The 12,944-nt window shown below is 42.8% G+C and overlaps 2 protein-coding genes across 5 annotated transcripts; both read right to left on the bottom strand.

Moving 5' to 3' along the window:
* Positions 1 to 1,444: 1,444 nt before the first annotated feature.
* LOC112574866 (uncharacterized oxidoreductase YajO-like) lies at positions 1,445 to 5,499 on the bottom strand. 3 transcript variants are annotated; one of them, XM_025256184.1, is made up of 9 exons: positions 5,360 to 5,461; positions 4,785 to 4,906; positions 4,253 to 4,398; positions 3,925 to 4,078; positions 3,594 to 3,767; positions 3,089 to 3,186; positions 2,311 to 2,483; positions 1,962 to 2,101; positions 1,445 to 1,786 (listed from the first exon to the last, which is right to left on the bottom strand). In XM_025256184.1, exons 2-9 carry the CDS (start codon positions 4,896 to 4,898, stop codon positions 1,670 to 1,672), a joined length of 1,116 nt encoding a protein of 371 aa, XP_025111969.1. In that variant the 5' UTR covers positions 4,899 to 4,906; positions 5,360 to 5,461; the 3' UTR covers positions 1,445 to 1,669. The 3 variants fall into 3 exon arrangements, with proteins under 3 accessions (XP_025111969.1, XP_025111968.1, XP_025111970.1); XM_025256183.1 differs by having other exon boundaries at positions 1,446 to 1,786; positions 4,785 to 4,903; positions 5,360 to 5,499; XM_025256185.1 differs by having other exon boundaries at positions 1,449 to 1,780; positions 4,785 to 4,903; positions 5,360 to 5,499.
* A 1,079-nt stretch (positions 5,500 to 6,578) lies between these two features.
* Positions 6,579 to 12,374, bottom strand: LOC112574870 (uncharacterized oxidoreductase YajO-like). Of its 2 annotated transcripts, XM_025256191.1 has the most exons (10): positions 12,259 to 12,367; positions 10,768 to 10,855; positions 10,304 to 10,460; positions 9,792 to 9,940; positions 9,438 to 9,591; positions 9,059 to 9,232; positions 8,464 to 8,561; positions 7,840 to 8,012; positions 7,488 to 7,627; positions 6,579 to 7,281 (listed from the first exon to the last, which is right to left on the bottom strand). In XM_025256191.1, exons 3-10 carry the CDS (start codon positions 10,415 to 10,417, stop codon positions 7,180 to 7,182), a joined length of 1,104 nt encoding a protein of 367 aa, XP_025111976.1. In that variant the 5' UTR covers positions 10,418 to 10,460; positions 10,768 to 10,855; positions 12,259 to 12,367; the 3' UTR covers positions 6,579 to 7,179. The 2 variants fall into 2 exon arrangements, with proteins under 2 accessions (XP_025111976.1, XP_025111977.1); XM_025256192.1 differs by lacking the exon at positions 10,768 to 10,855 and having other exon boundaries at positions 12,259 to 12,374.
* Positions 12,375 to 12,944: the final 570 nt, after the last annotated feature.

Raw genomic sequence — 12,944 nt, 5'->3', positions numbered from 1 at the left:
TTCTTGTTGGTGTTCTTTGTAGGTACTGTTGTCCGTTTTCGATGTCCTCCATTGACTGGGCAGGCAACTCTGACCACGCGTACAATGATGTCTGGAGGGGAGACGATCGGCTAGGTTGTTGCCGTCTGTCACTCCGATCTTGTGCACTCCATTGAGTATGACGTGTGTGTTCCTGGCAGTTGGAGGTACCTAGGGGGACAGTAGCAGGGTGTTTGTGGTCCGTCGTGCACTAGTCATCTTCGTTAACAGCAGCCTCGTTCTCGATGACGTCACCGGCTCTGGGGCGTGTGCGTCTCGGTCCAGCGGATTTGTTCATTGTTGTAAACGGCGAAGTTGACTTCTTCACGAACTTTAGACACGTTGTTTGCTAACGGCTGTATAGCCTGGTGGCTACCGACGAGGTCTGAAGACTGAAAGGTGGTGTGTTCAAATCTGACAGTGACAAAATCAAAAAAGTGAGTGAGTGAGTGAGTGAGTGAGTGAGTGAGTGAGTGAGTGAGTGAGTGAGTGAGTGAGTGAGTGAGTGAGTGAGTGAGTGAGTGAGTGAGTGAGTGAGTGAGTGAGTGAGTGAGTGAGTGAGTGAGTGAGTGAGTGAGTGAGTGAGTGAGTGAGTGAGTGAGTGAGTGAGTGAGTGAGTGAGTGAGTGAGTGAGTGAGTGAGTGAGTGAGTGAGTGAGTGAGTGAGTGAGTGAGTGAGTGAGTGAGTGAGTGAGTGAGTGAGTGAGTGAGTGAGTGAGTGAGTGAGTGAGTGAGTGAGTGAGTGAGTGAGTGAGTGAGTGAGTGAGTGAGTGAGTGAGTGAGTGAGTGAGTGAGTGAGTGAGTGAGTGAGTGAGTGAGTGAGTGAGTGAGTGAGTGAGTGAGTGAGTGAGTGAGTGAGTGAGTGAGTGAGTGAGTGAGTGAGTGAGTGAGTGAGTGAGTGAGTGAGTGAGTGAGTGAGTGAGTGAGTGAGTGAGTGAGTGAGTGAGTGAGTGAGTGAGTGAGTGAGTGAGTGAGTGAGTGAGTGAGTGAGTGAGTGAGTGAGTGAGTGAGTGAGTGAGTGAGTGAGTGAGTGAGTGAGTGAGTGAGTGAGTGAGTGAGTGAGTGAGTGAGTGAGTGAGTGAGTGAGTGAGTGAGTGAGTGAGTGAGTGAGTGAGTGAGTGAGTGAGTGAGTGAGTGAGTGAGTGAGTGAGTGAGTGAGTGAGTGAGTGAGTGAGTGAGTGAGTGAGTGAGTGAGTGAGTGAGTGAGTGAGTGAGTGAGTGAGTGAGTGAGTGAGTGAGTGAGTGAGTGAGTGAGTGAGTGAGTGAGTGAGTGAGTGAGTGAGTGAGTGAGTGAGTGAGTGAGTGAGTGAGTGAGTGAGTGAGTGAGTGAGTGAGTGAGTGAGTGAGTGAGTGAGTGACGTGAGTGAGTGAGTCGCGTTCACTGTCAGCAGGGAGTTTGCCCCCCCCCCCAACGCCGAACATCTTCCTACGCCACTGGGAGAGATTTGTTATTCCTTTCATACATACTGGTTGAGGTACCTCAGTCCACTGAATTTGTCTCCGGTGTAATCCTTATCTCTAAATATTCATTTAACAACAGTAATCACCGACAAAATATCTTGACAATACTTGATGTGCTGTAGATAGGCGAAATTGTATTCACTGGTCTAATAATAGTGACAGAGGCTGGTAGGTATGAGACCTCTGACTATTCAGAGGTTACATGAAGGGTTGAAGGGGTTGACCCGATCCCCCATGAACATGTCGGCCATGCTGTAGGGGTAGGGCTTGTCGGGCTGCGACACCTTGTCCAGCTCTGCCATCTGAAACATTATTACATACTTAGAAATGCGAGCATCGTCACGACTAATCATGTAGTCTGGCCTGTCCTCTCATGTCATCAAGAACACTTACACGGCTCAGTCTCGGAAAAATTAACGAAAAATACAACCGTTGGTGTTGACCGATGTCTCCACTACACCTGTCTGTTACAGGATGACGTACCTCTTCCGGTGTCAGTGTCCAGCCGTTGGCGGCGCCCATGTTGTCATCCAGCTGTTGTAGGGTGCGCGCGCCGATGATGACGGAAGCCACGATGTCCTTCTGCAGAAGCCAGCGAATTGCCACCTTGGCCTGAGTCTTACCTGAGGGGCAGAAAGGTCACAGGTCATGGCAGGTAGCAAAAGGCTCTATTAGTATGAAGCTGGAGGCTTGTCAAAAATAATTTAGAAAAAGGCAGGAATTGTGTTAATTTTACAAGGAATCTTCATGACAGAGACTTTACCAAAACTGAATTTAGCTTGTGCATGTATCGACAGCTTGACATGTTGACAGGGTAGAAGAGACAGCTTACCATGCTTCTCGGCGATGCGTTTGGAGACATCTAGAATGTTCCAGACCTGCTCCTTGTCTTTGAATTTGTTCCAGTTCGGCGCCGCGTTGATGTCGAAGTTTTTCTGGACGGCATCGGACAGGCGCCCGGTCTCAGGGGCCTTGTCTCGGCTGACCTTACCAGCCAACACTCCTCTGTTTAAGAAAGATTTTTGAATATTTTACCTGCCAAGTCTCTCATTCAAGACATTGTAATAAGTCTGACCATGTTACGACTAGCCTGTCAAAAACTTGTTTAAATAATTTTCTCTGTCTCAGAAAACACGAGAGAATGCATCAAACAATAATTATCTTAATCTCCAATAACTCTTTGACCAACACAGTTTCTTTGTGTTTAGGCTTTGATAAAGAGAAATGTTCTAAGCAAGTCAGGCTTGAAATTAATTTATGGGCCAGAGATATCAAAACAGAGGGCAATGATTAGTGCGCTGAAATAAATGCTCCTGTACTTTTTTCATGTGGAAATTATTTGTTAACTTGAGTAGAGTGACACAGTTTATAGTTTATGATTAAATTAAATGCAGGAAATAATGAGAAGGCTTTATTAACGAGACCTTGCGATAACAACAAACTTATTTTGGTCGAAGTTTCGGGATCAGAGGTTTCGATTTCTTTCCAAACTGCAGGCAATAGTCTGATATTGAATCATTTAACATTCACTTGCAAAGAACTTCGTTCAGACATTTTATCTTGTCAAAGATGCTTGGTAAGATAGGACATATTTGTAGCGAAATGTTCACCCGTTGAGTGGACTCCATGGCAACACCCCGAGACCGTTGCCCTTGCACACCTGGAAGGCCTCCCACTCAGAAGCTCGCTCCTTGAGACTGTAGTGTTGCTGTGGATCAGGTCATTCACATCATATCATAGAGATTGTCCACACTATAGTGAGCAAACTGTGTAATTATACGGCGGATGAACAGTGGAGCACGAGGACGATTCACACAAAATTTAAATAGGATATCATGTTTTATCATACAGGTGTAGATATTACATCCTATCTTACTAGTCTCTTCTTTACAAAATGTTGCAATTATTTAAACCGTGATCCACTTGCAACCCTACTTATCAAGTCTTCTTAATTTTGTGTTCAGACTCTTTTAACTTAGTGAGGACAAGTAAACAATTTTACAGTAATTTTATTGACCGATTAAAGATCAATGATCAAAGAAAACTGGAATTACAGATCGTCAGACACGTATTAACATCAGACGCAGGTGTGTATGTTGTGCTGACGACTCTCACCTGCAGAGCGACGACAGGTTCCAGTCCCAGCTTTTCCTGCACCTGAATCCACTTCTGTAGCTGCCACCCCGACAGGTTGCAGGCCCCCAGGTAGCGCACCTTGCCACACCTCACCAGGTCGTTCAAGGTGCGTAAGGTCTCCTCCAGGGGCACGGCGTTGTCCCACAGGTGAGTCTGTCATGGCGACCAGTGTCAGTAGTGAATGTTTTCTCTCCCTTGCATACCGATCAGTTACTTCAGTACAAAGAGTAATTAAAGGTAGTAACTAGTTAGGTCAATGAAGTGACCTGATGTTGTAAAGGTGGGAAGAGCGAACTACATGACCTCACACCTGGTAAAGGTCGATGAAGTCTGTCTGTAGACGGCCCAGACTCTCCTCCACGGCACGTGTGATGTGTCGGCGGCTGAGTCCCACCTTGTTGGGGTTGGACCGGTCCACATGAAAGCGAACCTTGGTGGCGATGACAAACCTCTCTCGTTCCTGTCTGCCACAGTATATAACACGATACGGTTTTGTCGTGACATTACTTACAAGCATCCTGTTGACTACATTACATATCATCATATTTGCTGGCAATAAGATTTGTTTCTTAGTCATATCTCCTCCTCCCTAATGACTTTCTGTACAATTTATATTTATTCAGATGTTCTCTACTCACTTTTGAAGCCAGTTTCCCACGATCGTCTCAGACACCTTGGGACCATACACATCCGCCGTGTCTATAAAGTTCCCTCCCCAAGCGGCGAACCGATCCATCAGTTGGTGAGATTCTTCTTCGTCTATGTTTCCATGGAGAAAGCCACCCTTACGTACACAAAGGAAAAAACAGTGTCGGTCGGATAAAGAACTTTTTCATATGTTTATAAATGGTAACAAGTTCTCCAGATAATAATAATAACAGGAAGTAAAGATAGAAAGACGTAAAAGTAATATCAGTGATGTTGCTGCTCATAATTACTGTTTAATGTCCTGTTCAATATAATTTTTCCTAATTAATTTGCCCCCGTCGAGTTAATGACTTTCTGGAATTAAAACTTTATGGTGACTGCAGCATCATTCTTATTTCATCAGTCTATTTGCTTGCTTCATTTTTTTCTCCTCCCTCTCTCTCTCCTTATTTTACTGATAACCAGAGTACATGTATTTCAATATCCTGAAGCAGAAAACCACTTCGATCAACGAATACTCACATATGATTTTCCAAAAGTCATTGCCCCGAGGCAGATATTGGAGACCTTTAACCCCGTCTTGCCCAGGAACATCAACGGACATTTGGACGCATCGGGAATCGTGTTGTCCGACATCTTAACTGCTTGTGGACAACAAAATAAAACAAGAATATCAACAGACATCTGTCTTTATCCTGCCTAGAGACTATCAAGTAAATCATGTAGCTGATAGCCTTCACGAGTAGCAATGTGCTCCATGTCAATGATTGTTTAACTTTACAACTAGAAACACTGATCATTACGACACCGAGACGATGTGATAAGCTAACGGGTTCTCTCATCATCATCATCATCATCATCATCATCATCATCATCATCATCATCATCATCATCGTGCTTTGACTGAACTGCGTCAAATATCACACACAGTGTGTAAGAGAATGGTCAAAGTGTGTTGACAAGAGACTATTACAAACACACCAACACACACACACACTTGTGCCACACTCGCCAGTTCACTCAAACTTTCATCAGGACATCAGATGGAGCTCGCCATGAAAATGCTTCAGACGAAAATTGGAAAAAGATTGGGGTACCTGTTATTTGCAACTCCCACCCGCGAATGTCTGCCGCACCTCACAAGTGTAGACACAGGCACGAGACCAAGTGTTCCCGGCAAGTGTGACCCGGCAAATGCACCCAGTGGGTCACACCCCATCAGACCACACAGCCGTTATCAGTGTTCTCCGACAGTGCCCTTGTTCTCAATGTACTCAAAGTACTCAGTGAGTGAGTGAGTCAGGCCTGACGAGCTGGAGGGACGAGAGGAGAGTTGGAGGAGATGCTGTACCCGGGTACGTGGCTGTGAAAGATGCCCGGCCTTGGTCAGTGGATTTTTTCCCTTCTTTTTCTTTTAAAGAAAAGCTGAGGTAACATTCCTCATCGGTCATTTCTTTCTTTGGATAGAGGAGCTACAGGTTCGATTCTTTAATTAATGTCAATTTTCCTTACTAATAAACATATTTATGTTCGTTTAGGGATGTAGGGCCTAGTGCACTTGTCCTAATGTTTGTAGTCTATATTATTTACTGAATGAAATGTAGATGTTGACAATAGAATTGTAAGCATGTTATAATATATTGGGAAAATAATTTACAATTGGCACTGAAGTGTCGTCTGCCCCGAGGCCCGTGCTGGCTGTCGGTGGTCCTGGATGTACTCTGAACATTCCGTACATTGTTCTTATAAAGTATTTTAAGATCGCGACTCATATTTAGACAGGGGTCGAAGATCGTTGGCCTGTTTTAATTAAAGGTGGGCATTGAGCTTGTTTTATGTTACATATTTTTAAAAAATTGGTGAAAGACATATAGCTTTAAATGGCTCAGTCGTCGGTGCTGAAACCGCTACAATCATCATCATCATCGAGACTGACACGACACTAAAAAGTGAATTGACCTAAAACCTAAACTTTATCAGGCAGATACGAAACATTACTTGATTCGAATACAGCAGACAATCAGTAGTTCAAACTGTTTCCAGTTTAAACTTAAAATAACCCTTAATTATTTCCATTAAAGTGGAGAAAATAAATTTACCGACTTTGCGGAAATACTAAATGAGTTTTATTCTCTTTCAGTGAAGATGTTTGTGATAGAACTTTTATGCATGATTTTTAATTGGGTCTCGGAAATAATCATTTCAGGTGCAGGTGTAACTGTCTGATCCATTCTGTTTAATATCTGAGGAACAATTTTTGTGGAGTATACTTGTAAAGGTTGTCTCATTCAACAATCTGATACACACACGTATGTCTGTGTTAGTCACTCTGCATCTTTTATTATGTAACGATGAAGACATCAGGTGACACATAAATACACACCTAGACAGAACTTGGAAGCCATCACTAGTGATTATAATCAGTCAGTTTGTTTACATTCTGTCTCAGACTGTCCACATCGCGCTGTTGACAACACATCAGACATTGAAGCCACATCCAGGCTGTTCTTGGACATACTGAACAGTTGACAAGATGGTGGTTCATTTATATTTGTGTTCTGAACCTGCCTAAGTAAGAGTTAAATTCAGAGTTATATTGGCTGGAGTTTTCTGGAAAAAGAAGGCAAGGGGTAGAGACTTACTATTCTATTGCGATATCCTCGTTGAGGCATCAGTCCGCTCTCTAGTACAATTTCTTTTCGTTGTAATCCATATTGCCAAATATTCACTACTACTACTATATCTACTACTACTAGTCATTATCATCATTATCAACATCACAATAGTAATCATGAAAAAATAACTTCAAAAAAAACTTGAAGCGTTGTAAATAGGCAAAATGTTTGTCCTGGTCCAATAATAACAGACAGGCTGGAAGGAAACGGCAAGAAATGACACGTGTGACTATTCAGAGGTTTCAATTGTGGTAGAAAGGGTTGAAACGATCCCCCATGTACATGTCGGCCATGCTGTACGGGTAGTGTTTCTCGGGCAGCGACACTTTGTCCAGTTCTGCCATCTGAAAGATAAACACAGCTTAGTCAGGTGACCATTGCAAAGACAAACAGTGTTGAGTCTGCGCCTTTCATCTCAAGATACCACAGAGACATATATACATGGCTCAGGTATACAAGGTGCAGCCTTTGTTCAGTCTCATTAAGGAACAAACATTGGAACTGTCACCAAAATGTGTACACTACACCTGTCCGTTACATGATGACGTACCTCTTCCGGTGTCAGTGTCCAGCCGTTGGCGGCGCCCATGTTGTCATCCAGCTGTTGTAGGGTGCGCGCGCCGATGATGACAGAAGCCACGATGTCCTTCTGCAGAAGCCAGCGAATGGCCACCTGGGCCTGAGTCTTACCTGAGGGACAGCCAGGGCACAGGTCACAGGTCATGTCAGGTAGTAAAAATTCTCTTTTAGTTTTAAGATGGTGGCATGTCAATAATAATTTACACCAAACAGGAATTATTTTTTTCTACCAGGAATCTTCATGACAGTCTTTAATCAAACTAAGTCTGGAATGCGCGTGTATTGTTAACTTAGCAAGTTGACAGGCTAGAAGGGACGACTACCGTGGTTCTGGGCGATGCTTTTGGAGACATCTAGAATGTTCCAGATCTGCTCCTTGTCTTTCAGTTTGTTCCAGTTCGGCGCCGCGTCGAAGTGAAGGTTGTTCTGGACGACTTCGGCCATGCGCCCGGTCTCAGGCGGCTTGTCTCGACTTACTTTACCGGTCAACAGTCCTCTGTCAAACAAATAATTTTTGAATATTTTACCTCCCAAGTCTTCCTTTCAACACGATTTTACGACTAGCTTGTGAGAATGATCTTAGAAAGTCAGGCTTGAAATTAATGTAGAATGGCTAAGATATTATTAAAGAGGAGGGACTCATTAATGTGCTTCAAAATTCTTTTATTTCTTTTTTTAAAAGACACTTTTTACACAAGTGGAGTGACACATTTTCTAGATTATGATTTAACTGAATGCAGCAGTGGCAGGGCTTTGTTAGCAAGACGTTTCTTTAACAACAAAACTCTTTTGATTGAAGTTCTAGGATAAGAGGTTTCGTTTTCTTTCCAAACTGCAGGTGACAGGTGTAATTTGGAGATTCCCATCATGCAATGATCCGAGCTCATCCATTTGGATTTGTCAAAGATTATTACTAATAAAAGAATTATGTGTTGAGAGGAGCTCACCCGCTAAGTGGACTCCATGGCAACACTCCGATACCGTTGCCCTTGCACACCTGGAAGGCCTCCCACTCAGAATCTCTCTCCCTGAGACTGTAGTGTTGCTGTGGATAAAGTTATCCAAGTTGTATCACACGCAATATCCACAGTAAAGTAAGAGAGCTCTGTACATTATTGCATACAGCTAAAAGGCGAAAATCAGTATGAAGATGATTCCTACAAAAATACTTTATTACTATCTCCTGTTTTATCGTATGGATGAAAATATTCCAGAAAATCCTGCAAGTATCTTTTTTTAAACAAAATGTTCCAATTATTGCTATCGGGATTCACTTGCAATATCATGGATCCAATCTTTTTAATCGTGGGTTCAGACGCGATTAGCTTAACGAAAACAAGTGAACAGTTATTCGATAATTTCATATTCAATAATCTTGTCACGCCTTAAATACACTCCCAGAAATTAGAGAGCCTCAGCCAAAAATTAACCAACAAAAAAATGATAATATTAGAAAAATAAAAGACTGGAATGATAGATTGTCAGACACGCACATCAGTTAACCTCAGACGCAGGTGTGTAAGTTGTGTTGACGACTCTCACCTGCAGAGCGACGACAGGTTCCAGTCCCAGCTTTTCCTGCACCTGAATCCACTTCTGTAGCTGCCACCCCGACAGGTTGCAGGCCCCCAGGTAGCGCACCTTGCCACACCTCACCAGGTCGTTCAAGGTGCGTAAGGTCTCCTCCAGGGGCACGGCGTTGTCCCACAGGTGAGTCTGTCATGGCGACCAGTGTCAGTAGTGACTTTTCTCTCCCTCTCATAGTGATTAGTTGTGTCAGTACAGAGGTAGTAACTAGTTCGTAAATGAAGTTACCAGGTAGGAAGTGAGATTAATTAGCGATCTATGCATGTATGAGATGGTGCATGTCAAAACAAAATCAGTTGCAAAGGTGGGAAGAGCGAACTACATGACCTCACACCTGGTAAAGGTCGATGAAGTCTGTCTGTAGACGGCCCAGACTCTCCTCCACGGCACGTGTGATGTGTCGGCGGCTGAGTCCCACCTTGTTGGGGTCGGAGGGGTCCATGGAAAAGCGAACCTTGGTGGCGATGACAGACTTCTCTCGCTCCTGTCTTTAACGGGGTCAGACATTATCGCGTTTGAAAGGTTACACGATACTGTTTCACAGTAACATTATTAACAGCATCTTGTTTAATTAACCTGACATTTGTTACAAGTCAGAGTTGTTTTTTTTGTTTTTTTTGTCATACTTCCCTTCCTCACCTAAAGACTTTCTCTATAATTAATATTTCTTTAGATGTTCCGTACTCACTTGTGAAGCCAGTTTCCCACGATCGTCTCAGACAACTTGGGGCCGTACATGTCCGCCGTGTCTATAAAGTTCCCTCCCCAGGCCGCAAAGCGATCCATCATAAGGTGACACTCTTTTTCGTCAAGGTTTTGTTGGAGTATGAGCCTATTCTGTGGCACCAGGAAAAGAGAGAATTGCGTCAGTCAAACGGACTTTTTAATTTGTATACGTTTATAAACGAAAACAAGCTCTCCATAAAATAAAAACATTAGAATATAAAGATAGAAAGACAAAAGATTTAGTATAAATAATGTTGCGTGTCCTAGTCATAATTACAATTGAAGTCAACATTTAACTCTGCCGATAGTGTTACTATTGGCATTCAAACTCTGTGGTGACTGCAGCTTCATTTTTACTTCCTTGATCTCTTTGTTTGCTGCTTTCATCGTTTATCTCTCCTCTTTCTCGATAACTGAAATACACGTAGTTTAATATCCTGAAGTAGAAAAAGCACTTAGGTGAAAGTAACTTACAGGTGCTTTTCCAAAGGTCATAGCCCCGAGGCAGATATTAGAGACCTTTAACCCCGTCTTGCCCAGGAACACCAACGGACATCTCGACTCGTCGGGAATGGTGCTGTCCGACATCTTGTTTGTTGGCAAGAGAACCTCGGAGACGACTGACTGTATTCTGCTCACAGACCATCAAGTAAACAAAGTAATTCACAGCCTTTAGGTGGAGAAATATGTTCCGTGCAAACCTGGAGGTAACCCACCGACGGGCAGCCCGCATTTACTGATGTACACTCTGCACGGAAAGGGCAAAGCATTTAATCAGAAATGTTGCCACGTGTGACAGAGGCTTTAGCAGGCATTTTGCTTTTACCTGTCTGAAGCGACACTGTATGTACATGTTTACAAACACACCAACACCAGCTCACTTTACAGTACAACATGAACATGCTCAAGAAAGAGAAAGGACAAAATGTTCGGAGTACCTGTTAGAGACGAGGCTCTGCAGCTCACACCAGCCAATGTTTGTCTGAACCTCACAGCTCTGGGGAAAGTCTGACCCCGGCAATTGTCCTGCCAAGTGTACAACGGATGTGATATCACACGACCGTTATAAACGTTCTTTGACAGTGCGCTTGTCCTCAATGTACTCACTGTACTGAATGTACTAAGAGTCCTTTATTGTTCTTCGAAATTGCTTAGGCTGAGGCATGTCTCATATTTAGACGGGACCTCAGACTGCTAGCTTGTTTTTATTGAGGTGTTTCATGTTACATCATTTAAAAAAAATGGGTAGAGGGCACACTGTCCTCCAAAGTCGCCGTTAGTGAAAGGACAAGAGTCCAAGTTAAAAATCCTCGCACTATGAAAATGGCGACGAGCTGGGACAGGTGGTTAGTAAGCTGCAGTTAGTTAGTAATATGTAACTGTGATCACAAAGTATACAAGTAACATCATCACAGTTTAGGTAGCATACTGAGTATGGCCTCTTGGTATAAACTGTACATGTGTGGACAGGGGTCTGGTAGTGTCGTGGTGAAAACACTCGCTTGTCGCCACTGAGGTGAGAAACTGAGGGTTCAGATCTCGCCTCCGGACACTTTCTGTATGTGAAACCTGACTACAAAGTGGAAGTCATGTTTTTCCTTCGGTTACTTCCGTTTCCTCTTCCATTCCTCTCCGCCCATTGTGCAAAATCATCTCAAGTTGAGGTGGAAGCACTTTCCTACTCAGTGAGCCAACCAGCTATGGCGTTCACACCAGTGGTCTATGGGGCACCTAGAGGGGAGTTTGCTCTAATTTTCTCTCTATAGCTATACAACACACTTTATACTTGTAGAATTCATTTTATAGCTATACAATTCATCTTATAGGTAGATAATGCATTCTATACTTATACAATTCTATGAGTATGGAATGCATCATATAGCTAGAGAGAGATGATCTCGGTACAAACCAAACAATTTTATTTATATTATACTCACACGTCGTTATCCGATTCATTTTACAGCATTACAGAATTAATTCTAGCTATACAATTCAAATATTTACTCATAGAATGAGGTCTGTAACTACAGTGAAGTGTACGAGGCTGGCTCATTTGTATGTGGGGCAAGAAGGTCAAAGATCAACCAATCAGTGCCGTCGAAGCATGCATTGCGTTCTTCTGTGTATTTACGGGCGAGAATCACTAGTTACATTATAATGCAATGAATATATTTTGATCCCAACAATCACATGCATATAAAAGCATGTTAACTTTATTAAACTAAACCGACAGATCGAGAAACTTTCATAAATTACAAGCAGTTGATGTTCCACTGACGACTGGGCTCACATCGGCTTTCCTGTTGTGCTCGCTACCATGGCTGACAGCTTCGTGAGCTGATGAGGTGCTTTGTTTATTTTAATTTGAGTTACACGCGATTTCTGACTATTATTTTGTAAGCCAATAACAGTCTCAAACAGGGCCCTACCTCAAAGTTACACAGCTGGTCGACTTTTTTTTTTTTTGCGGTAAAACAGCAGCCGACACTGGAGGTCAATCAGGGGCGGTAAGCCAGGAGTGACAACGCGGCGGTGTACAGAGTGCATCCCCTTGTTGCCGATTGTACCGCTGTGATGTTCTCTTACAGTGCAAGCTGATATGTAGGCCGTGTCCTACATTTTGAATCGGCGGCGGCTCTGACCTTCAGCTTTCTCCTGGAGTAGGAAATGTCAGCAGCCATCATCAAGCCAGTCTTGCACAGAATATTTCTAGCTCTATAAACTGATTGAAATGCATTTAGTTTAAAGGGGCTGAATTAATTAATAAACATTAATCAAATGATTTGATAACAGAATGAACAAAGAAGCAATTACTTTTCACTCACACCTGCTGCTCTTGAAATTACAGCCACCATACAAAGAGAAATAATATATTACAAACTGTTCCATCTGAACCGAAACAGAATTATATTAACAAACGTTTCTATGATTTGCAAATTCTATAAATTTGCTCATAATCCTCTAAACTGCTAACATAGATAGGCCGCGGATATAAAGAAATAATTTTTAAGGTAAACATTTCTCCAATAAATAGCTATGAATATTTTATCTTTTTGTGACAAAGTTCTATTGTTGTCTGCAGGGGCGCCGAGAGAAATAAGCAAGAAAAAGCTTT

Source organism: Pomacea canaliculata, linkage group LG11 (assembly GCF_003073045.1).
Source record: "Pomacea canaliculata isolate SZHN2017 linkage group LG11, ASM307304v1, whole genome shotgun sequence".
NCBI classification, from domain to species: domain Eukaryota; kingdom Metazoa; phylum Mollusca; class Gastropoda; order Architaenioglossa; family Ampullariidae; genus Pomacea; species Pomacea canaliculata.
The sequence above is the reverse complement of the archived record's forward strand: the minus strand, read 5'-3'. Positions and strand labels throughout refer to the sequence as shown.